Source organism: Pongo pygmaeus, chromosome 20 (assembly GCF_028885625.2).
Source record: "Pongo pygmaeus isolate AG05252 chromosome 20, NHGRI_mPonPyg2-v2.0_pri, whole genome shotgun sequence".
NCBI classification, from domain to species: domain Eukaryota; kingdom Metazoa; phylum Chordata; class Mammalia; order Primates; family Hominidae; genus Pongo; species Pongo pygmaeus.
Genome location: NC_072393.2, coordinates 43,059,735 through 43,085,737, shown reverse-complemented (window position 1 = coordinate 43,085,737; position 26,003 = coordinate 43,059,735). Strand labels below are relative to the sequence as shown.

Here is a 26,003-nt window from a genome sequence, read left to right as displayed (position 1 = left end):
AATACCATTTATAAAAATTTAGGGCCGGCTGCGGTGACTCACACCTGTAATCCCAGCACTATGGGAGGCCAAGGCGGGTGGATCACGAGTTCAGGAGTTCGAGACCAGCCTGGCCAACATGGTGAAACCCCATATCTACTAAAAACACAAAAATTAGTGTGGATCACGAGTTCAGGAGTTTGAGACCAGCCTGGCCAACATGGTGAAACCCCGTCTCTACTAAAAATACAAAAATTAGCCGGGCATGGTGGCAGATGCCTGTAATCCCAGCTACTCAGGAGGATGAGGCAGGAGAATCGCTTGAAACCAGAAGGCAGAGGTTGCAGTGAGCCAAGATTGCACCACTGCACTCCAGCCTGGGTGAAAGAGCAAAATGCTGTCTCAAAAAAAAAAAATTAAATGAAAACATTATTAAAATGCCTTTGCCCTGACAGTTGTTTTCAGGAAATTCTTGTAAACATTAAATTCAAATAAGTCTTTTTGTCTGGTTTGTGTATATGCATGTGTATATATACATACAGCATATTCCATCAAATATAAAATGCTTTGATACTGGCACAAGGCTTATCTTACTAAAAATATCAATGAACGTTTTCACAAGACATTGTATTAGTCCCTTTTCACACTGCTATAAAGAGCTACTTGAGATTGGGTAATTATAAAGGAAAGAGGTTTAATTGACTCACAGTTCCACATTGCTGGGGAGGCCTCAGGAAACTTACAATCATAGCACACGGTGAAGGGGAAGCAAGGCATGTCTTACATGGTGGTAGGAGAGAGAGAGGGGAGTGGGGAACTGCCAAACACTTTTAAACCATCAGATCTCATGAGAACATACTCACTATCATGAGAACAGCATGGGGGAACCACCTCCATGATCCAGTCACCTCCCACAGGGTCCCTCCCCCATCACGTGGGAATTATAATTCGAGATGAGATTTGGGTGGGGCTTTTTAGCATTGATGAAATCAGGAGGTATCAGTGATAGTAAGGCTAATATATATATATGTGTATATGTATATATATATGATAATGAATCTAGATGATAATAGGACTGGAACAATTCTCTTTTTCCATAATTTAAGCTGCATATGTATAGAACCAGAATATTCCAGTGCCTGCACATTTCAGATATATTTACTGAAAAATTGTATCATTTTGCTGACATTTTATTTAGCATTTTGATTTTTCTCTTTAATTAGAACTCATTTAAATTTTGGTTTTTAGTAACTATTCTCTCTAGTTTCATCATTTGGATTATGTCAGCCATGTATCATGAGCTGGGAAAATTCTGATAACAATTATCCTTGAAGTTTTTATCAAACTAAAATAGATTGTGCTAGCAGACTGTGTTGTTCTAGCTTGTTCTATAGCTTAAGCTGAATTTATGTTTTCCATTTATTTACTAGTTCACTCAAGCATGATTATGTTGTGTAAATTTCAATGAAGTACATTTTCTAGAAAATACTTCATTAGCTCTGGAATTTTACATACATTGAAATGATACTACTTTCTTATAATTTAAAAAGATGACATCGATATCTCTGGTAATGTCCTTTTTAAATTCATGACGCTTATAACTGTGTTATATTTTTTTCTTTTTACTGGATTTGGAAAAATTGAATAAGTCTATAATCTGCTTATTCTTATTACTTAATTTCTAATTTTAATTGCATTAACTAGTTCCTTCTTTTAGCATCTGCTTTATTTGGTACCTTTTTTTGTTTCTTGAGTTAAATACTTACTTTTTCCCGAGTTTTATCAAGTGCCTACTATGCAAAAGGCGTTACAGTAGTGTTGAGAATACAGAAAACAAAATGTTCTATCCCCAAATCGTGGTTTTCTGTATGCATTAAGGGATGTTAATTTACCACTGAGTAGAGTCTTGGCCACATCCTACAGATTTCAATATGTAGGCATTTCAATATCACTGCTTTCTGTTAAATCAATATTTAACTTTTAATTTCCAGTTTAATCCATGACTTGTATTATACATGTAGATGATTGTAAATTTGTAAGAGGAGGTGCAAATTATCACCCAATTACTTACTAATTGCAAAGAAAATAACAATGGAGAGATCTGGCAGTCACTACCTTAACCAAATGTAGCATCACTAATAAAAGGACAACCTGCCATTATATGCCTCCTGTGTGTACAGACTGTATTATACCTATGAAGTATTCTTGCTAAAAATGTTTGACCAGAAGCAAATCAAGCTGCTATTTAAGTTTCAGTTTGGAGACAGAGGAAAAAGAAGAACAACATTATGCAGAAATAAAAGAGACAAACCCAGAATCCAGGATATTCTAAGACAACTGTGATGGACTCTTCTAAAAGCCAATAAAATGACATAACGATGAGGGGCTGTTCAGTTTAAAAGTGACAGAACAGGCCGGGCGCAGTGGCTCACCCCAATAATCCTAGCACTTTGGGAGGCCGAGGTGGGTAGATCACAAGGTCAAGAGATCGAGACGATCCTGGCCAACATGGTGAAACCCCATCTCTACTAAAAATACAAAAATTAGCCAGGCGTGGTGGCAGGCACCTGTAATCCCAGCTACTCGGGAGGCTGAGGCAGGAGAACTGGTTGAACCCAGGAGGCAGAGGTTGCAGTGAGCCGAGATCACGCCACTGCACTCCAGCCTGGGCGACATAGCGAGAGTCCGTCTCAAAAAAAAAAAAGTGACAGAACCACCAAAATTGTTAACAATGTATGATCCTGAGAGTAAATCCTTGTTAAATATCTATGAAATATATTCTTGGAACAATTATGGAAATTTCAACATGGAATGGATATTATAAGATTCTATGGAATTGTTAATTTTTAGGGTGTGATTTTAGAACTTTGGGTATATGTATTACCATTACTTTTAGGAGATACAAACTGATTTAGGGGCAAAATGATATGATGTTTATAACTTAACTCTCAAATGGTATCGCCAAAAAAATGTATTTTATAGAAAAACAAAGCAAAATATACATTTTCAAATCTAGGTGGAAGGTAAAATGGGTGTTCATTATAGAATGCAGTCTATGTTTCTGTGTCTCAGAGCATTTTCATAATAAAATTAGTAAAAAATTTCTAAATAGACAGCTTTCTTTTTTCTTTTTTCTTTTTTTGAGACAAAGTCTTACTCTTGTCCCCCATGCTGGAGTGCAATGGTGCGATCTCGGCTCACTGCAACCTCCGCCTCCCAGATTCACGTGATTCTCTTGCCTCAGCCTCCCAAGTAGCTGGGACTACAGGTGCCTGCCACCACACCCGGCTAACTTTTGTATTTTTAGTAGAGAGGGGGTTTCTCCATGTTGGCCAGGCTGGTCTCGAACCCCTGACCTCAGATGATCTGCCCATCTCAGCCTCCTAAAGTGCTGGGATTACAGGCGTGAGCCACCACGGCCAGATAGCTTTCTTTTTTCTATCCATTTAATTTCTGTATTATTATGGGTAAATTCCCTCACACCTCTCTATGATGCTTCAACAGCTATATTCTAAGGTCCTCCCACTCACTACATCCTTAGAATTTCTCTTCATCTTTAATTTTAGAACTCAAGCAATGAGGTCTGAATTCAGATCTTTACAGTTTCTTTATATTCTAATGGAGTGCCTTAGTTATCTGGGCTGCATAACAAAATACCATAGACTCAGTGGCTTATAAACAACTGAAATTTATTTCTCACAGTTTTGGAGGCTGAAAGTCCAAGCTCAGGGTGCCAGCATGCTTGGGTCCTGGGGAAGGCCCTCTTTTGCACTGTAGACTGCTGACTTCTTGCTGTATCCTCATGTGGCTGAAAGAGCTAGCTGGCTCTTTGGCTTCTTCTTATAAAGGCAGTAATTCCACTCATGAAGGCTCCGCCCTCATGACCTAATTTCCTCCTAAAGGCCCTACCTTCAAATACCATCACCTTGGGATTCGTGTTTCAACATAGGAATTGTTACGGGAACACAAACATTCAGCCCATAACAGATTTTATCAAAGAAGTACTTCATGAAATATAAGTGATGAGTGGCTTTTCCAGATTTGTCATCTCCATTGCGTCTTCCTATTAAGAAATCGACTAATAATAATGTTGATGATAATAAAAACAGTAATATCCAATATTAATCCAAAGCAGTTTGAGCCAGATAGTTGTTGCTGTATTATACATGTTGGAAACAACCACACTTTTAGGTGTGTTTCATTTTACAGCTGAGGTACCAAGAAGCAAATATTTTGTCTAATATCACATAGATAGTAGAGTAGTGGAAAGGCAATGATGATAAGTGTATGCTGTTGCTAGAACATTTTTCCACAATTGTTACATTAACAGCTTTATTTTCTAGTGTGAATTTTCCTAAATTTAATGAGAACTAAGAGGTATTTAAGACTCATACATTTATTAAGTTAATATGTCTAAAAAACGATCACATTGACAGAACTTCTGGCCATAAATATTTTGATATTCTATAAATAGAGCATGACATGGAAACCTTTTCTTATATTAAATTACATTATGAGTTTTCTGATGTTGATAAAGATGTGAATATTGTCTAAAGGCCTTTCTACATACCTTACACTCATAGGGTTTCTCACCAGTGTGAATTCTCTGATGTTCAGTAAGGTGTGAATTAAGTCTAAAGGCCTTCCCACATTGTTTACACTCATAGGGTTTCTCACCAGTATGAATTCTTTGATGTATTCTAAGGTCTACACTACGACTAAAGGCCTTCCCACATTCTTTACATTTGTATGGTTTTACACCCGTATGAATTTTCTGATGTTCAGTGAACTGCCCACGCCGACTAAAGGACTTCCCACATTCTTTACAGTCATAGGGTTTTAAACCAGAATGAATTTTCAGATGTTCTTTAAGATTCCCTCTACGAATAAAGGCCTTTCCACATTCTTTACATTTATAGGGCTTTTCACCAGTGTGAATTCTCTGGTGTTCAGTAAGGTAGAAACCAAATCTAAAGGTCTTCCCACATCGTACACATTTGTAGGGCTTCACATCAGTATGAATTTTCTTATGTAGACTAATTTGAGAGCGCACTCGAAAGGTCTTCCCACATTCCTTACATTCGTAGGGCTTCACACCAGTATGAAGTCTCTGATGTTCAGTAAGGACTGAACGAAGCATAAAAGCTTTCCCACATTCCTTACATTCATACGGTTTCTCTCCAGTATGAATTCTAGAATGTACTCTGAGGTCACCGCTATAACTAAAAGCCTTCTCACACACCTTACATGCAAAAGGTTTTATACCAGTATGGATTGCTTTATGCCGATTAAGCTGTCCACGCACATTAAATGATTTCCCACACTCCTTACATTCATAAGGTTTCTTACCTGCATGAGTTCTTCTGTGTTCAGTAAGGTAAAAACTAAGTCTAAAGGTCTTTCCACATTCCTTACATTCGTAGGGTTTTACACCAGTATGAATTTTCTGATGACGGGTAAGTTGTCCACATACACTAAAAGCTTTCCCACACTCCTTACATTCATAGGGTTTCTTACCTGTATGAATTCTCTCATGTTCTTTAAAGTAGAAAACAAGTTGAAAAACTTTTCCACATTCTTTACATTCATAAGATTTCTTACCAGTATGAATTCTTTTATGTTGAGTAAGTTCTAATCTACTAAAAAAACTCTTATCACATTTCTTACACATATAGGGTTTTTTACCAGTGTGAATTTTCTGATGTCGATTAAGTTGTGGGTAAAGAATAAAGGTCTTCCCACATTCTTGACATTCATAGGGTTTCTCACCAGTATGAAATCTCTGATGCAGAGTAAGTTGATAGCTATGACTAAAAACTTTCCCACATTTCTCACATTTACAGGATTTTTCACCAGTATGAATTTTCTGATGGAGAGTAAGCTGATAGACATTATTAAAAGTACTCCCACATTCTTTACAATCATGTTTCACATCAGAATCTATTTTCCCATGTTGAACCAAGTTTGAGTCACAACTTTTCTCACTATTATGAATTCTCTGATTCAGAGTAAAAGAGGGATGTTTTCTATCAGTTGACATTTTTTTAAAGATGATTTTCTTTTGACTGATAGATCTTTCTTTAAGTCCCTGTTGACCCTCAAACTCACTTTTGCTCTGCCACTCATTTCTAAAAATGGATCCTTTCAGATGAAGAGTTTTACTTTTTTCTATTTTACTCCCTTTGGATAAACTGATATCATGAATGTCCTTTTCTGAAGATAATTTCTTGGTCTTATGCCTGGATAACAAACCTGAAAGAAAACATAAAAGCAAACAAAAATTATTTTCCTGTAGCCAGCATAACATAAAGTTTACATTTTCAAAACAGGAAACAAAGTGAAAACGGTTCTCACTAGAAGTCAGTGGCCTAAAGAATATTTCAATAAAGTTATATAATTTGAAATTAGGCAACATGAGCTTAGAAAATGAGAGATTATAGCCGGGCGCGGTGGCTCATGCCTGTAATCCCAGCGCTTTGGAAGGCCGAGGCAGGTGGATCATCTGAGGTCAGGAATTCAAGACCAGCCTGACCAACACAGTGAAACCCCATCTCTCCTAAAAAAATATACAAAATTAGCCGAGCATCATGGTAGGCGCCTGTAATCCTAGCTACTCAGGAATCTGAGGCAGGAGAATCACTTGAACCTGGGAGGCGGAGGTTGCAGTGAGCTGAGATCGTGCCATTGCACTCCAGCCTGGGCTACAAGAGCTAAACTCTGTCTCAAAAAAAAAAAAAAGATTATATAAGATTGTGGTGATATGGCAAATAGTTTATTTACATCAGTGGTTCTAAAATTTTATTGTGGATGAGAATCATCTGGGGAACTTATCACAAATACTGCTATTTAGTTACACACAAGTCAAGTGAATCAAATCCACAGGAGTAATTTGGTATCTGAATTTTTAATAACTCCACTAGATGATTCTGATATAGATCAAAGTTTGAGAATCTCCACTTAACAATTTTAACAGTTTTTCTTTACTCTTAGAATAAAATCCAAACATGTTACCATATAATATAATATGGTCTTTGGTTACCTAAAGACCTCTTTCAAGCACATGGTCCTCCTTACTCCCTCTTATTATGACATTTGCTTCTATTCAGCTCCTTGATTGTGTCATAGCATTTCCCATTTCATATAGTTTTCTACGGGATTTTTCATCTCCTAAAAATAATCTGTCCAGGGCTCTGTGAAAGGCCAACTCCTTCTCATTCTTAATGGTTGGTTAAATATCTCTTACACAGAAAGGCTTGCCCTACCGACTGTAAGGCAGTCTATGTCCTTTATTCTCAATTCCAGCATCATGTTTCATTTCTTCATTTCACAATTTTCAAATGCATATCCACTGATTTTTCTTTTTGCTCTTTTGTTAATTTTCTGATCCCTAAACCTTCCCAAAGGAAGATGTAATCCTTATTTCATTCAACAGTGAATAACTACCCACTAGCATATAGCAGGCATTAAACAATTGACTGTACAATAAATTAATCATTGTCTTAAAGGAAATTATGATGATGAATGACAGATAAGTCATGTATAGGACAGCTGAATATCAGGACAATCACTTAATTTTTATATTTTTGTAACAATTACAAACGAGCTCTAATCTCTCTCACCTTATTACAGTGATTAAATGCACTCTTTCCTACCTTACTTCCTTTACAGATCAGAACAAAAGTAAATCCAAGGTAGTTCAACCAAATGTATAAAATGAAACAGCCCTTGTTTTGCCTACTCATCCTTTAAATGGCTATCCAATTAAACAGAGATGTTTCCAATCCTGTTGTTCACTGCCTCCTGTGCAAAGAAATGTATGTTTACACAGCTGAGTTTTACTATTATTCAGCTACCTACTGGATGCTCACTCTACTGTTTTTTTCTTTTTTTTTTTTTCTTTCTTTCTTTATTTTTTGAGATGGAGTCTCACTCTATCACCCAGGATGGAGTGCAGTGGGACAATCTCGGCTCACTGCAACCTCTGCCTCCCAGGTTCAAGCGATTCTCCTGCCTCAGCCTCCTGAGTAACTGGGATTACAGGTGCATGCCACCAAACCCAGCTAATTTTTGTATTTTTAGTAGAGACAGGGTTTCACTATGTTGGCCAGGCTGGTCTCGAACTCCTGACCTCAGGTGATCCACCTGCCTCGGCCTCCCAAAGAGCTGGGATTCCAGGCATGAGCCACCGCGCCTGGCCACTCTACTTTTTTTTTTCCCCAAGACAGAGTCTTGCACTGTCGCCCAGGCTGGAGTGCAGTGGCACCATCTTGGCTCACTGCAACCTCCGCCTCCCAGGTTCAAGTGATTCTCCTTGCCTCAGTCTCCCAAGTAGCTGGGATTACAGGCACCCACCACCACGCCTGACTAATTTTTTGGTATTTTTAGTAGAGACGGGGTTTCACTATATTGGCCAGGCTGGTCTCAAACTCCTGACTTGTGATCCGCCCACCTCGGCCTCCCAAAGTGCTGGGATTACAGGCGTTAGCCACCATGCCCAGCCCACTGTACTTTCTTTATAAGCTTTCTCAGATGATATCTCTTCTGTTCCCTTACATCTAAAACCAGCCATTCCTATACTTGATAGAGAAGTATTTAAATTATTTGTTTAGATATTGTAACAGGTATGTGCCATGTTGAATGGTTTCTGGAAAAAATGAACAAAGAAACTCAACAATTTTAGGGAGAACAGAGTAACTGAATAGTATGAGGAGATGGCTGGGAGACTAGAAGTGTCAAGGAATCTTATTAACACAGATAAGTTAAATGAAAGCTGGAGGGTGGCAATCTAAATAAGACAAGAGCCTAAAAAATCTAAATACTGGCCGGGCGCAGTGGCTCATGCTTGTAATCCCAGCATTTTGGGAGGCCAAGGTGGGTGGATCACCTGAGGTTAGGAGTATTTTCTCCTCAAGTAGATAGATCATAACCTGCTGGGGTTTTATTAGAGCCTAATGACATAGAGGAAAGAAAATACCCAACTCAGCCCTCTAAGCTACCCTGTCACACCTAGCGATGGGGAAAGAACTGGAAGCACTGGTTAAGGTCCATCAGGTGGCACAGGTGCACCAAAAGACTGAGACCTAATTCTGGGACTACGGAACACTCCTCTCCCCTTACACCTTATCACTGCATTCCTAAAGGCCTATTTACTATGTTTCCCATTACCCAGTACATCATGTTTACCTTCCAACAAAAAATTAGAAGGAAAACTAAAAGGCAAGAAACACTTTGATGAGACTAAACAAGCATCAGAATTAGAGTCAGATATGGCAGGAATGTTGGAATTATCAGACCAGGAATTTTAAAAGACGGTAAGAAATGTGTTAAGGGCTTTAATAGAAAAAATAGACAACATCCAGAGGGATAATGAAAACAGAGAGATGAATATTCTAAGAAAGAATCAAAAAGAAATGTTAAAGATCAAAAACACTGTAATAGAAATAAAGAATGCCTTTGATGTGCTTATTAGTAAACTGGACACAGCTGAGGAGTCTCTGCATTTGAGGATGTGACAAGAGAAACTTCCAACACTGAAAAGAAAGAGAAAAAGTACTGAAGGAAACAGAACAGATATCCAGGAACTCTGGGGTAAGTATAAAAGGTGTAAATACCCATGATGAAAATACCAGAAGGAGGAAAAAGAGAGAAAGGAAAAGAAGCAACACATGAAGCAACAATGAATGAGAATTTCTCCAAATTAATGTCAGACACCAAACCAGAGATCAGGAATGTCAGAGAACTGCAAATTGAAAACAATGAGATACCACTTCACACCTGTTAGAATGGCCAAACTCGAAAACACTGGCAACACCAAAGGCTGACAAGGATGTGGAGAGCAACAGGAACTCTCATTCATTGCTGGGGGAATGCAAAAATATTATAGCCACTTTGGAGAACATTTTGTCAGTTTCCTACAAAACTAAACATATTCTTATCATACTACTCAGCAATCATATTCTTTAGTGTTTACCCAAATAAAATGAAAGCTTATGTTCATACAAAAACCTGCACACAAATGCATATAGCAGCTTTATTCAAAACTTCCAATACTTAAAAAACAAACAAGATGTCTTTTAGTAGGTGAATGATTAAGCTGTGGTACATCCAGAGAATGGACTATTATTCAGTGCTACAAGAATAAGCCATCACAAAAAGATGTTGAGGAAACTTAAATGCATATTACTAAGTGAAAGAGACCAATCTGAGAAGGCTACATACTATATGATTCCAACTACATGATAGTCTGAAAAAGGCAAAACTATGGAGACAGTAAAATGCTCAGTGGTTTCTAAAGGTTAGGGTGGAGAGAGGGATGACTAGGCCAAACACAGAGACATTTTAGAGCAGCGAAACTACTCTGTATGATACTACAGTTGTGGATACATGTCATTATATATTTTTCAAAGTTAATAGAACTTACAACACCAAGAGTGAACCTTAATGCAGACTGCGGACTTTGGGTGATAATGATGTGTCAATGTAGGTTTATCAACTGTAACAAATGTACCACTGTAATGTGGATTGTTGGTAGTTGGGGAGGGTGTGTATGTTTGGGGACAGAGAGTATATAGGAACCCTGTAGTTTCTGCTAAATTTTCCTGTAAACCTAAAACTGATTTTAAAAATAAAGTTTATTAATTAATAGAAAGTTACACCAGAAACTAGTAAAATATTGCAAAATATATATCTAGTATCTAAACTAATAAAATATTGCAAAATATATATCTGATAAAGAAGTTGATTATAAGATATATAAAGAACTCTTACAAATCAAGAAGATAAACAAAATGGATAATATCAATGGGAATTTTTGTGTCCTTGTATGAGAAAAAGAGTTCTTCAATACAAAAGCACAATTCATAAAAGAAAAAAAAGATACATTTGGCTTCATCAAAATGAAAAATATTTGTACTGCAAAAGATAAGATTAAGAAAATGAAAAGACATGCCATGCACCGCAATCTGGGAGAAAATATTTGCAGATCATATATGTAAATAAAACGCTTATATTCAGAATATATTTTTAAAACTCTTGCAACTCAATAATAACACAACCAACCTAATTTTAAGAATGGGCAAAACACTGAACAGCCTTTCCACCAAAGAAGATATACCAATAGCTAATAAGCAATTGCTCAACGTCAACCACAATTAGATACCGCTACACACACACTGGAATGGCTGTTCTCAAAAAGACAGGTAATAGCATGTGTTGGAGAGAAGACACAGAAACAGAAACCCTCATGCATTGTTACTGGGAAGGTACACCGATATAGGTAGTTTGGAATACATTTTGGCAGTTTCTTATAAAGTGAAAGTTATATTTGTCATATAACCCAGCAGTTCCATGCCTATGAATCCAACTAAGATGAATTAAGACATATGTCCACACAATGATATGTATACTCATGTTTATAGTAGCATTATTGATAACAGTCCCAAACTGTAGACAATCCAAATGTCCATCACTGGTAAACAGATAAGTAAAATAAGGTATATCCCTACAACAGAATATATTCGGCAATAAAAGAGAATATATCACTAATACATGCTGCTTCATAAATGGACCTCCAGAACATTATGCTAAGTTAAAGAAGCCAGAGTCAAAAGACTGTACATTGCATGATCCCATTATATGAAATGTTCAGAAAAGGAAAATCGACAAAAATGGAAGGTAGGTCAGTAGATGCCTAAAGCTGTAGATCGAAGAAGGAATTAACTGCAAAGGGGCACAAGGGAACTTTTGGGGGTGATGGAAATATTCTAAAACTGGATTGTCATGATGGCTGCCTAACTACAAATTGACTAAAAGTCACCAAGTGTGCACTCACAGTGAGTAAATTTTATGTTATGTAAATTATACCTCAATAAAATTGCTAAAAAATTTGATGGATAAAATTTCTGAACAGACACTTTTTACCAAAGGAGAAAAAGGAATGACAAATAAATGAAACTATGCTCAACACTAGTCATTAGTTAAATGCAAATTAAAATCACAATGAGATACACCTACACATCTACTAAAATGACTAAGATTAAAATGACTGACAATACCATAGGTTAGCAAGAATGTGGAGCTATTGGACATCTAGTGGGAATGCCAAACAATATAGCCACTTTGGACAGTTTCTTTCTTTTTTTTGGGACAGAGTTTCACTCTTGTTGCCCAGGCTGGATTGCAGTGGCATGATCTTGGCTCACTGCAACCTCCGCCTTCCAGTTTCAAGCCATTCTCCTGCCTCAGCTTCCCGGGTAGCTGGGATTACAGGCACATGCCACCACACCAGCTAATTTTTGTATTTTTAGTAGAGACGGGGTTTCACCATGTTGGTCAGGCTGGTCTTGAACTCCTGACCTCGTGATCCACCTGCCTCGGCCTCCCAAAGTGCTGGGATTACAGGTGTGAGCCACCGCACCCAGCCCAGTTTCTTTTTTTTTAAATAAAGTTTTTACAGGTGTGTACCACCATGCCTAGCTTATTTTTGTATTTTTAGTAGAGACAGGGTTTGCCATGTTGCCCAGGTTGGTCTTGAACTCCTGGGCTCAAGCGATCCGCCTGCCTTAGCCTCCCAAAGTGCCGGGATTACAAGCATGAACGACTACGCCCAGCCCAGTTTCTTATATATACTTATATAATCCATGAATCCCACCCTCAGGTGTTTAACCCGAGGTAACAAAGCATACATTCAAACAAAGACTTGTAAACAAGCACTCATAATAGCTTTATTCATGCCTGTGAAAGACTAGAAACAACTGAGATGTTCATAAACTGTTAACTAATAAGCAGATATGAAATACTATTCAGCAAGAAAAAGGAATTAACTACTGAGACTTCTACTTGGATGAATCTCATAAATATCAGAAGTAGAAGTAGTATGACACAAAATACTGCATATTCTGATTTATTTGATATGAAATTGTAGAAAAGACAAAATTAGGGAAAGAAGGCAACTTCGTTGCCTGTCACTGGCTGGGCTGAAAGTCGGGGAAGGGTACTGACTGTAAAGAAACATAATGGAAAGTGTTGACATGATAGACATGTTCTACATCTTGACTGAAGTGGTGATGATTACAAGACTCACGTGTTTGTCCAAAATAATTAAACAGATACAATTAATGAATTTTATTGTATATAAATCATATCTCAATAAAGCTGATTTGAAAAAAAATAGTAAGGCTGGCCGGGCGTGGTGGCTCATGCCTGTAATCCCAGCACTTTGGGAAGCAGAGGCGGGCGGATCACGAGGTCAGGAGATCGAGACCATCCTGGCTAACACGGTGAAACCCCATCTCTACTAAAAATACAAAAAATTAGCCAGGCATGGTGGTGGGCACCTGTAGTCCCAGCTACTCCGGAGGCTGAGGCAGGAGAATGGCATGAACCCAGGAGGCGGAGCTTGTAGTGAGCTGAGATCGCGCCACTGCACTCCAGCCTGGGCGACAGAGCAAGACTCCATCTCAAAAAAAAAAAAAAAAAAAAAAAAACAGTAAGGCTACTTTCCAAAGCTCTATGTTATGCTCTAAACAAAATAATCCTGTATATTCCAGAATAAAAAATTTTAAGGAAACTATTAATTTCCTGTATTGACCACAGAAGAAATAAAAAGCCTAAGCAAATGAAATTCCATTGTGAAACACCTATCCTTGCAAACAATTTCATAGATGTCTATCAAAGTTTTAAAGAACAGATAATTTTAGTTAGTTTAGCTACTCGAGAAAAGAGCAAAAAGAAAAGTTATGTTATCCTTTTTATAAAATTATGATAAGCAAAACAACTAAGCAGAATTAAGAACTTTAGAAGCAAACATTTTAAAGAAAGAATGAAAAATTATCATGATTTGCAGATGATCTGATTATATACAACCCAAGAATTTCAACTAAAAAAATCTGCAAATAAAATACAAGTCAGAATTTGGCTTGATATAGAGGAATCAACATACTACATAGAACTTAACAGCCTTTTCTTCATAGTTTTAAAAATACATTATTTTTTACATTGACAGATAAAATTGTATGTATTTACTCTGTACAACATATTTTGAAGAATATATACATTGTGAAATGACTAAATCTGGTATACAGTAAATAATCAATAAATGTTAACTGTTACTATTATTAACTCCTGATTAACAGAAAATAAAAAGTGAACGAGCTATTGAGATGCAAGTAAACTGAACACCAGTATTCAAAATATATTTACATCTTTCACTTCAAACATAACTCTCCTTTCCCTCCTGCCAATTCTTAGTGGATGATCTCCCTTATTCCTCTAATAAAAATGAAGCATTGAAAAGAAATACATAATACCACATCAATCAACCCACCTATATCCATTGTCGTATCTATAGTTCTCTAAATTTTTCTTGTGCACTGGATCCTACCTGCTTGTCCTCCAATTTCCATAATTATCCTTCCCTTTACTACAATTTTTCCCCTTTCTATAGAATCATTTTCATCTTAAAATCTCACATCTTGAAATAGACTCCTGGCCAGGCACGGTGGCGCATGGCCAACATGGTGAGACACCGTTTCTACTAAAATACAAAAATTAGCCAAGTGTGGTGGCAGGTGCCTGTAATACCAGCTACTCAGGAGGCTGAGGCAGGAGAACTGCTTGAACCGGGAGGTGGAGGTTGCAGTGAGCTGAGATCATGCCATTGCACTGCAGCCTGGGTAACAAGAGCAAAACTCCGTCTCAAAAACAAAAAAAAATAGACTTCTTACATCCCGTATCCTCTTCTAGCTACTAACCTCTTATCTAGTTCCCTCCTAGCAGATTTCCCATTAGAAACGTTTTCTATCTCACTGTCATCACTGCCTCACCTCCCATTTTATTTCAGCCACATCTAGCAGGATTTTTTCACGTCCGACTCCACTGAAACCTTGTCCTCTTAACACAAGGTCACCACCAGCTTCTTTCCTGCCATATCCTATAGGCAGTTTACAGTTCAGTTGACCTCACAGATGACTACTCCCTTCCACTTGAAACATTTTCTTCATTTGACTTTTTTGGTACCACTCTCCAGGCCTACTTGTTCTCAATCTACTTGCTGCCTCCTCTTCCTTCTCTAAATAGAGTGCCCCGGGCCTCAGTCTTTTTCTCATCTGGCTCCCTTCATTCTATGAAACTCATTCGCTAAAGGTAGGGAATCAGCAAACTTTCTGTAAAGGACCAGACAGTGGATATCTTATGCATTGCGAGCCATATGACTTCTGTCTCAACTACTCAACTCTGCCATAGACAACACATAAATAATTAAGTGTGGCTACGTTTCAATAAAACTTTATTTACAAAAACAGGTAGTAGGTCAGATCAGCCCTAAGTGATCTCATCCAGTCAGTTGATTGGCTGGACACCCAAGTTAATATAACTCATCCTACCATCTCTCTGTTCAACATCTCGATCTGGATGACAAATAGGCATTTTAAATATATATACTTAAATCAGGACTCTATTTCCATCTTCCAAACTATCTTTCCCATATGTCCATCTCAGCAAATTATATATACTTAGCTGCTTGTTCACCTATGATTTCTTGTTCATTCATACCCCATGGCATGTCTGTTAGCTCTACTTTCAAATCATAAGATGAATACAGCATCTTCTTACCACCCCTCACCACTACCATCCCAATCCAAGCTACTTTCACTGCTAATCTAGACTTCTGAAATAGCCTGATAACTGATCTTTCTACTTCCAATCTTGCCCCTGTTTAGTATATTCTTCACAGAGCATCTACAGTGATCATTTAAAAACATATTTTTGATTATGGCTTTCAATCACTCTTGGAAAAGAAAAATCCAAATTTCTTACTATGATAAACAGAACCATACAAGACCTGGCCCCTGCTCAGCTCTAAATTCATATTTAGTTACTCTTTCCCACTCTGAATCTGCTCTGAGCTTCTTCCAGTGCTTCAAACACACAAAGCTCACTTCTCTGCTGTGCTTGGAATTATTTTCTTCCAGATATTCACATGGCCTAAGCCTATACTGCACATCTCTGCACATATATTCTCTCCTCGAAGAGCCTTCCCTGGGCAACCCACCTCAATTAAACCTGCCCAAACTCTATCTCCTTACCCTTCATAGGTTTCTTTCATAGCATCATTATTTAATATTATATATTCATTTGTTTACTATGTATCACCGCTACTACAATGTTGATTCCATTAGTGTAGGGAGGTTTTGGCCTTATTCACCAAGGCACTGATAAGACTTGGCACAGAGTGAGCACTCGGTAAATATATGCTGAATATGTGAAAGACTGAACTTTTAGGCATTAGAAACAAGCACACATGTCAATGGAGAAAAGATAGGAAGCAATTGATTGCACTAGGAAAGAGCCATTCTCTTTACGGAAATGGAGAGTAATACGAGGGGAAACAAAAACAAAGACAGGTGGTAAGCAGGAGCCAAGATGAGGTTCTTTTGATAGTTCATGCTAAGATGATGTTTTCTTCCCTGTCTTAACCTTTACTCCAAAGGCCTGAGGCCTCTGAGAGGAACTCCCTAAACAGCATGCAGAGCCTACGTATGCTCCCTCACCAGCTGACCATGACTGGCAATGAGGGCTTCCATCTGCCTGATGAACTCTCAACTCACCTGGGTACTGTCTTCCTGTCACATCCCTCGCCGCCACGCAGGGCTCTTTCCCTTGCTCCAGTAAGGTAATCACATCTGGCTTTGAGCCAGAATATCCTGCTTACAAGAAAGAAATATAAGAATATATAGAAGTAAAACATTGCACATTCAGAAACATTTTGAGACTTGGTTAAATTTATATGGATCAACATGATTTCGATAAAGACTTCGGAAAAAAACTGACAGGATTAAAGAATACTCAACTTAGTGTAACCTCAGGATCCCAGAGAATAAAGAAACTTGATGGGCAGGGGAATTAAAATTCATCTAGGAGAATTTTAATTTTGGAATTAAAACTCATACAGACTGGCTCTATTGAGAGGCAGTAGTTATTGAGGGCATAGACTCTGAAGCCAGACTACGTGGGTCCAAATTCTACTCTGCTACCTATTGACTAATGATTGTAAACAAACTGGTTAAATTATTTGGGCCTCAGTTTTTCCATCTGTAAAATGAAAATAAAAGTAGTACCTTTTCTTTTTTTCTTTTGTATCTCACAGCTAGTACTTAGAATGATGCCTGGTATATAGTAAGCACTCTATTAGCTATTATTATTTTTGTTGTTGTTAATTTACTTAGAGCAAAACAAGAAGCTTCCTAAGATATTTCTAGGTTCTTGCTAAGATACTCATTTAAAGTTAGATGCTAAGTTAATAAATTTTATTTTACTTTAACTAATTTCAACTTTTATTTTAGATAGAGGGCCATATGTGCAGGTTTGTTACCTGGAGATATTGTGTGATGCTGAGGTTTGAGGTACGTTTGATCCCACCACCCAGGTACTGAGCATAATGTCCAATAGGTAAAACTTTCAATCACAAATCAGTAAGAGAAAATGTTTGTTTTAGGAAGTAGAATGCATTCACTTTAATTTTAAATCAATGTTATTGGTCTGAACCATGACATGTAAATTGTAGACCCTGGGTGGGGCTGTTATCCTCACAGGCATGTTACCAAATAACAAAGCATCCATAGCAATTCTGAGCTCAAATGCAATGTGAAACCTGATTTCATTGACATTGGCTTTGGAGTAAATGCCCCAAAATTCAAATCCAGTCTCTTAACTATTAAGGAAGAAGGAACTACAGGAATGGATTAAGGAACATTTCATGAGGCTCAGTGAGGTATGGTGAAAATGAAAGCATTTAGTGGAAGTGCCATTCACAAACCATCAAGGTTCAGTCCATTTCTTGAGGAAGAGAGAAGAAATTCAGCTAGTTTCTTAATAATTACTCCTAAATTTGTGGAAGAGAAAGCTGCTATTTCAGATAACAGAGTCTACATTATTTGACATAGGTGACCTTACCCAGTGAGACCAAGTTATTATAATTCTCCAACATCACATCTCTGTACAATTTCCTCTGAGTAGTGTCCAGGCACTCCCATTCCTTCTGAGAGAAGTCTATAGTCACATCCCTGAACGTCACCAATGCCTGAAACCATAAACCAACATATTACTGGTGAAATTACAGAACAAGTATTTTAAAAAGAAGAAAAGGAGATAAAAGATTTCATTGCAGCAAGGGGTACTATACTAAACTCTAGGCTGGGGCTGAAAGCTTATGATAAGGATAGAAGAAAGGAACCAGGTATTCAAAGCAGAGTCACCTCACTTTCTTGAAGAATCCAGCCACTGTATGCAAAATTTCCTGTATATTATGGGGTTCTTTAACTACTCAAAACATTTCTGAGAACAAATAAATGTTTCCCAATTCAGTTAAACAGTGGATACAAGCAAATAAACTATATTTCTACCTCAAAAATTCTCAATAAATTATTACTTAATAATAAATACTTTAAGAAAAACCACTTAATAAATAACTTAAAGAAAAAAGAATCCTATATCCTCTTTTTTCTTTATCTATCTATCTATCAATCAATCGATTGATCAATCGAGACGGAGATCTCACTCTGTTGCCCATGCTGGAGTACGGTGGTGAACTCAGAAGTTCAAGGCCATAGTACCTCACTGCAAATCTGGGAGAATACAATTAACTAATATTTATGTATCTGGATGATTTTCTTGTAAGTACTACACACCTTCTTTTTTCTTGAGATGAAGAATACTGATGTAATGAACCAGAATCATACTGATGTCAAGACTAGCACATTCCGTTTAACCACAAAATGAGTCTTATTATGGGTTTTCACCTCAGAGATTCTCAGGAAAGATCCCCTGGCCTCTCTATAAGCAGGCCCCAACCACATACTGAAACTGAGGCCAATCAGTATTAAACTGCATTTTATCTACAGACACAGGATCTGTGGAAAACTGCAGTGCTTTCCTATGTGTAGTCAAATGAGTCCATTCTTGGTTTCATTACACCTCAGATCTGACAAAGGATGGTAAAGTACCTCCCTCTAGGAACTTATGTCTGTTCCATCTCTGCTCTAGACAGAGACTGAGTGCCCTGAATGATTTGGTCAACGTGCATGTGGATACTGGGTAGAAAAGAGAGGGGGCACACGGGAGGAGCTTGGGAATGTGGGGATTAAGAAAAAATTCTGTTAGGAAGTGTCAGCATAAAGAGTGAAAATGTTCACATGATCTTTAAAAACAAAATAATCTAAAGAAGGAAAGAGAAACCGTAACTTACATGGGCCATGGTTTTAGACTCACAAGAACTGCTCAGTCTTCCGCAGGATTATTCTGCTGGAGAAGCAAAGTTCTGAGAAGCCTGAGTTAGAGGAGAAAATAATGAGTCAATGAGACTAGGTGTGCCTCAGAGGTAACAACATCATATGAATTAATAATCTTTTATTTTCCATTGTTGCTTGCAAATACCTCCCCTACACTTCTCTCACCTCCCTCCAACACACTCTCACCACACCAAGGGAACCTGGCTGTACGAGGATGGACACAGTGCAGAGGTTATCCTGCATTAGAACACATGACCAATATTTCAACAGGAGAGTTCTGGGCCAATACCCACTATGAGGATACTGATCTAGGCCCAAGGCTGGGATGTTCAGAATTGCCCAGAGTAGATTCTCTTCCCTCGATTCTCACCATCCAAAGGGGACAGACCACATTATCCAAAGCAGACTGCCTTCAGGGCCTTAGGAGCTTCCTGGCCTCCCTAGACTTAAAAATAAAAGATAGAACAGACTAGGAGTTTGCAACCTATGGCCCATGGACCAAATCTGGCCCGCCCATATGTTTTTGTAAATAAAGCTGGAATGGAACACAGCTATGCTCATTTGTTTACTTCTAACTATGGCTACTTTCAGAAAGCTACCATAGCCAAGTTGAGTAGTTGCAATGGAGACTGGGCCACACAGCCTAAAATACTTCCTATTTGGCCCTCTATAAAAAAAATTTGCTGGCCGGGCGCGGTGGCTCACGCCTATAATCCCAGCACTTTGGGAGGCCAAGGCGGGCGGATCACCTGAGGTCGGGAGTTCAAGACCAGCCTGACCAACATGGAGAAACCCCGTCTCTACTAAAAATACAAAATTAGCTGGGTGTGGTGGCGCGTGCCTATAATCCCAGCTACTCAGGAGGCTGAGACAGGAAAATCGCTCGAATCTGGGAGGCGGAGGCTGCGGTGAGCTGAGATAGCCCCATTACACTCCAGCTTGCGTAACAAGAGTGAAACTCTGTCTCAAAAACAAACAAACAAACAAAAACACAAAAAAACAGTTGCTGATCCCTGGCATAGACAATCCATGATGGCCTTTATCATTGCAAAATTATACTTGCGCACTGGGATCCCTTTTCCTAGCCTGAACTAGAACTCCCACAATCCTCAGGGCTCACCACTCCCCATTTCCCTCAATCAGAAGAGTCCCCAGGGTCTCTGCAGGACATCATTCACCCTCCCTTCTCCCTCAGTACCCAAACTAGAGGGAGAAGTAAATTTATGGCCCTGGAAGCAATAAAAAAAAATCAACTTTTATGTGATGCATACCTTATATATAGATATTTAATCCTTAGAACAGCTCTACAATGTCATTATTATCTCCACTTCAACATCAGAAAAACAGAAACCTAAATCCACTGTTAATAAACAAAACATATGAGTTCTGAATTCACAATTCTCCAACTACAAAGCCAGTTCTTTTTCAACTGTGCTCTTGTCACTGATACCCAGAATTTCTTATTAGGCCTAATAAAACCCGAGCGTGAATAATGACTTGGGTTTAATGACTAAAAGCTATTAAATGTTGCTACTTATTAAGATAATATACGTTAAAGTGGCAAATAGCATTTTATATTTACAACACGGGAACATTGAATAGACTGATAATAACATGTTAAACTGGAGTAAAATAGATGCCCTCACACCATGTTATACACTGGTGCCACCTTAAAGAGGGTAGATTAGAAATTTATATTAGCAGAATTTAATAATGTGAGCCAGATGTTTCAGTAATCCCACTCCTACGAACCTGTCTAAGGAAAATAATTATATATGTTCACTAGGATATATGCAGACAGGTGCAGATAGACTAATTTTAAAATGGAAAAAGCTAGATACAAACATAAATTAGACTTCAATAAAGAACAGGTTAAATAAATTCTAGTGTTTCCATATAATAGAAAATAAAGTAGCCATCAGAAATAATATAGATTGGGAGTCTGCAAACTTTTCCTGCAAAGAACCACATAATAAATATTTCAGGCTTTGTGGGCCAGCTGGAGGATCCCTTGAACTCAGGAGTTCGAGACTGCAGTGAGCTATCACTGCTCCACTGCACTCCAGCCTGAGTGAGACAGTGAGAGCCTGTCTCTTTAAAACAAACACATACAGTATCTGCAAAGTGCAATAAAATGACGCACAATAAAATGAAGTATGCCTACATTATCATTAATGTTGACACAAATATCTTCAAACAAGAGGGAAGAAAGTGCATTTGTCTATAAAAGGGCAACACAACAGATGCTCGTGGTGATGGAAATAATCTATCTTGACTATCAATGTCAACATCCTGGCTGTCATATTATACTACAGTCCTGCAAGATGTTATCATTGGAGAAGACTAAGTTGAAGATAACACACAATGTCTATATTATTTCTTACAACCTCATATGAATCTACAATCATCTCAAATTTTAAAACATAATTTAAAGAAATTTTAAGAATTTCATTTTCAAATATTTGCTAGATGAATTAAGTTTTTACCCCCTTCAGATCTTGAAAGCAAATTAATGCTCCAGGTTGTACTGTTCAATAGGAAGACTATTAGCCATATATAGCTGTTTACATTTAGATTTATTAAAATTGAACACAATTTAAAAAATTCGTTCCTCAGTCAAACCAGCCACATTGCAATTTCTCAATAGCCATATGTAGCTAGTGGCTACTGTATTGGAGAGCACAGATATAAAAAATGGAACTCAGTTTTGCAGACATTCCTATTAAAAAGCATTGTTCCAAAGCGTTACACGACTGACACCCTCGCTTTACAGGTGAGAAAACTGAAGCCAGGAGATATGACTATAATACAGCGCTGCACACAATCGTGCTCATTCTCACCATGTTATGCTCACACACTTCTTTCCCTACATTCACTGCCACAGGTGAACTCTCAATGAATCATTCACTACCTTTATATAATTTCATGGGAATCTTATTTTAAATTCATGACCATGCAAAGAAAAATCAATTTCTTAGAGGTTATAAGATACTTAGTCGCAGGCTGAATCTGATTAAACAGACATCAGTCACCCTCAAAGCTATAATCAAACCATTGCCAAGACCCTTCCGCACACAATACTAAATGCGCCACTAACAGCCTCAAGCATAATCTGACGCACATCACACAGGCATGGCCACTACCCACTCTGCACCCACAGAGGACACTCGGACACGCGCGCGCACAGGCAGGCGCACACACACACACACACACACACACACGGCCGCAAAGAATGCGTCACACTTCCGAACCCCGTTGAGCAGCAACCCGGTATTTGGCCACGGCCAGAGCTGTCAGAGAGAAATCCAGACCTTACCTGGCAGCCTTTTGCAGCTCTTCTAGCGCGGGATGACACTCCCCTGAAGGCACCACGGCAAGACTCAACCTCTTTGTGTGAGATTCTCTGGAATTTCTGGGGCGTTACTTGAGTACAATGAAACAGGGTAGGCTCGGACCATAGTAGGGTAAGTCCCACAGTTCGAGCAAGGGAGCCTCAGGGATCGCTCTGTTCTGGAGCGCCAGACTCGATCTTAGCTGCTGGGCCTGCGCAGACACGATCCGGCCGGTTTCCAGTTGTAGACTACATTTCCCGAAGGCCTCCGCGTCGCTGCGCCACGTCGCACACTTACGCTGTTATGTCTGACGCACGGAGCTTGTCTGCGCCGGCCAGGTGAGTGGGCGGCCTCACCGGGAATCGCTCGCAGCTTGTGGGTTGCCGCATCGAAAAAGAAGCTCTTGTATGGTGCTGGGAATACCGGTGTCCTGGCTGGGGCTCGGTGCTGACAGGAAAGGGACGGTGCTCTAGGCTAATTACTTATGGAAGTCGCCCTTGCGGGTGCGGAGGGGTGTCGACACCGTCACTTTGGTTCTGGGAGCGGCGGGGGCGTGGTGCTGCTAGTTGTCTTTCTCCGCACCGAATTTATGAGTGTGCCCCTGGAGCCCCTGTCCGCGGATAAAATCGGCACCATCACTTTGGGATAGGGAGGCTAGAAAGAGGCGGGTGTTACTAGTAGTGTTCCTCCGCCCTGGACGTGTGCGTGTGCGCTTGTGCGGCCGCGGGGTGGGCTCACCTGCCGCCTGGTAATGCTCCTAGCCCTTGGCCCCTCCCGTGCCGCAGTACCCCTCGTGTGACACTGACAGCATTACGCCAGCTGAGAATCGTGCGGTTACAGCTGCTGCAGTTTCTTTGCAGAGTAAGAGGCTCTTTTTGAAGTTTCCCTGATGGTAAGGCTTTACCCCTGGAAGTGTCTTAGGAAGAAGACCACTGTTAAAAGATGTCCCATTCTAGCTTGAGAACCCTGTGGGGAAGACTAATCCCTTTCTAGAGGTTGGTGTGATCCTAAATTGTTTCGTCTGCTCCGAGAGCTCTGATGTTCTATGATGCTTATTTCTTTTCTCGGTTCTGCGTTTTCCAAGAGAGGCACCCAGAGGAAAAGAATATCGCACTTCTGAAAGTGTTGTGTGATGTTCCTATTTTCTTTCTAACCTCAAATTTCTTCCTTTCCGAAACGTTTTCTACCTCCAGCAACATCTTCCTAAGGAAGAACCACCCATGTTAGTGACTGGTCCTTAGGCACCCCATAAATGATGCTGCGGGGATGGGATCATCAGTTTAGCTCTACTCCCCAGCCACACTACACCTCTCCTTTCCACCCAATGATACAACAGTCCTTTCTGGTCTAAGGTTTTTTTGTTTGTTTGTTTGTTTTTTGAGACGGAGTCTCGTTGTGTCGCCCTGGCTGGAGTGCAGTGGTGCGGTCTCAGCTCACTGCAAGCTCCGCCTCCCGGGTTCACGCCATTCTCCTGCCTCAGCCTCCCGAGTAGCTGGGACTACAGGCGCCCGCCACCACGCCCGGCTAATTGTTTGTGTTTTTAGTAGAGACGAGGTTTCACCGCATTAGCCAGGATGGTCTCGATCTCCTGACCCCGTGATCCACCCGCCTCCCAAAGTGCTGGGATTACAGGCGTGAGCCACCGTGCCTGGCCAGGTCTAAGGTTTTGATGAAAAATAACTGTACTTTCTGGAGGGAAATTTGAAGACTTTTAAAATTTTAACTTTATTGTGGATGTTTTCAAGCAGGATAAAGAATAATACGAACCCCAACATGTTCAACACCTAGCTGTAATTAAAAACATTTGTAAATACCTTTGTATCAGTCCTTCCCCCTTTTTTCCTATAGTATTTCAAAATTGTATTTTATCCTCCTATACGCATATATTACCAAAAAGGACATTATATTTTAAAATAACCACGATGCTGTTATACCAACATAAAAAAAATAAGTTTAAAACAATAAATTTGTTTCTTATATTGGTGTAACAGTGTAGTGGTTATTTCATAATCTTGTATAACCCCATATTCAAATTTTCCCAGTTCTTTCAAAGACATATTTTTACAATAGGTGTGTTCACATCTGGATCCAGATAGAGTCCACAAATTGCATTTGGTGGCCAGACCTGTTAAACTTACTTAATACATGACAGTTTCCCTCCTGCGTTTTGTTTTGGTTTGTTTTAATTGGTGCTGTTGATTTGTAGAAAAACTAGATCGTCTGTCCCGTAGAATATTCTGTATACTGCTTTTAGCTAATTGCTTCTTTGTACTGTCTTATAATTTATAATTTGTTTTCCGTTCCTTCATATTTCTGTAAACAGGCAGTTAGATCTAGAGGCTTGATGGAATTTGGATCAGATTTTCCCTAAATCACCTTTAGTTCATAGTTGGTGCTGTGTACTTCCTATTACATCACATCATGAGCCCCTTACGGTCTGGTGTCCCACTTTCAGTGATGTCATATTGATGTGTTTAAATGCTGTCCATTTAATCCTTTCCTTTTTTTCACCTAAAGCATGCATTCTCAGGGTGGAGGATATCACCTTCCAAGTGGGTGAAACTTGGTTTTTGAGAAGGAAGAGGACAAAAACTCATAGGTATTACAATGATCTGTGGTCCTCCAAAGGACCACAGTACATAAACATATATACAGCATATCTATGGTAATAAAATTTTATGAGAGTGGTGGCTATTAGAGAAAAGGATCTAAAAAGATTCCTAGGGATATGACCAGGAAAAATTTTAGAAGGGTTAAGAAGCACTGACCTAAAGGTTATAACGTCCACTTACGATTGATACCAAGATCCATTCTTTTTTTTTTTTTTCCTCACTCTGTCGCCCAGGCTGGAGTGCAGTGGTGCGATCTCGGCTCACTGCAGCGTCCACCTCCCGGGTTCAAAAGGTTCTTCTGCCTCAACCTCCCGAGTAGCTGGGATTAGAGGCATGTGCCACCACACCTGGCTAATTTTTGTATTTTTAGTAGAGACAGGGTTTCACCATGTTGCCCAGGCTGGTCTGCAACTCCTGACCTCAAGTAATCCACCCACCTCAGCTTCCCAAAGTTCTGGGATTACAGGTGTGAGGCACCGCGCCCGGCCCATTATTTCATTAACGGTTATATATGGTGATTTTAAAAAAATTCTCTCAATTTCTTCTGTATTCATTAGTTATAGTTCTTCTATATATAAGAACTTTTCTTCATCAAGTATTTGGTTATCTTAAAATACAGCTCATGGCCGCACGCGGTGGCTCACGCCTGTAATCCGAACACTTTGGGAGGCCAAGGCAGGCGAATCACCTGAGGTCGGGAGTTCGAGGCCAGCCTGACCAACATGGAGAAACCCCGTCTCTACTAAAAATACAGAATTAGCCGGGCATGGTGGCACATGCCTGTAATCCCAGCTACT

General features: G+C 39.2%; 2 protein-coding genes across 6 annotated transcripts in view; one reads left to right on the top strand and one right to left on the bottom strand.

Annotated features, from left to right (window-relative positions):
- Positions 1-3,654: 3,654 nt before the first annotated feature.
- ZNF540 (zinc finger protein 540) lies at positions 3,655-22,853 on the bottom strand. The gene is made up of 5 exons (XM_054462502.2): positions 22,579-22,853; positions 19,220-19,300; positions 17,929-18,055; positions 16,584-16,679; positions 3,655-6,231 (listed from the first exon to the last, which is right to left on the bottom strand). The coding sequence occupies exons 2-5, from the start codon at positions 19,226-19,228 to the stop codon at positions 4,481-4,483; spliced, it is 1,983 nt and encodes a 660-aa protein (XP_054318477.2). The 5' UTR covers positions 19,229-19,300; positions 22,579-22,853; the 3' UTR covers positions 3,655-4,480.
- The window catches only part of ZNF571 (zinc finger protein 571), a 29,218-nt gene continuing 26,026 nt past the window's right edge, over positions 22,812-26,003 (top strand). Inside the window, exons 1-2 of one of the 5 annotated variants that reach the window (XM_054462475.2) lie at positions 22,931-23,486; positions 25,112-25,193. The gene's annotated coding sequence lies outside the window, so the exon portion shown is untranslated. Of the gene's footprint in view, positions 25,194-26,003 lie in introns of all 5 variants that reach the window. The other 4 variants (XM_063657629.1, XM_063657631.1, XM_054462476.2 and 1 more) reach the window with 4 other exon arrangements.

Excerpts from the sequence above, each read along its gene's own strand:
- ZNF540 (XM_054462502.2), bottom strand. Across the intron at positions 16,680-17,928 it reads TAATAACTTGGTCTCACTGG|GATATTCTGGCTCAAAGCCA; the intron begins GTAAGGTCACCT and ends TCTTGTAAGCAG. Across the intron at positions 6,232-16,583 it reads GACAGGAAGACAGTACCCAG|GTTTGTTATCCAGGCATAAG; the intron begins GTGAGTTGAGAG and ends GTTTTCTTTCAG.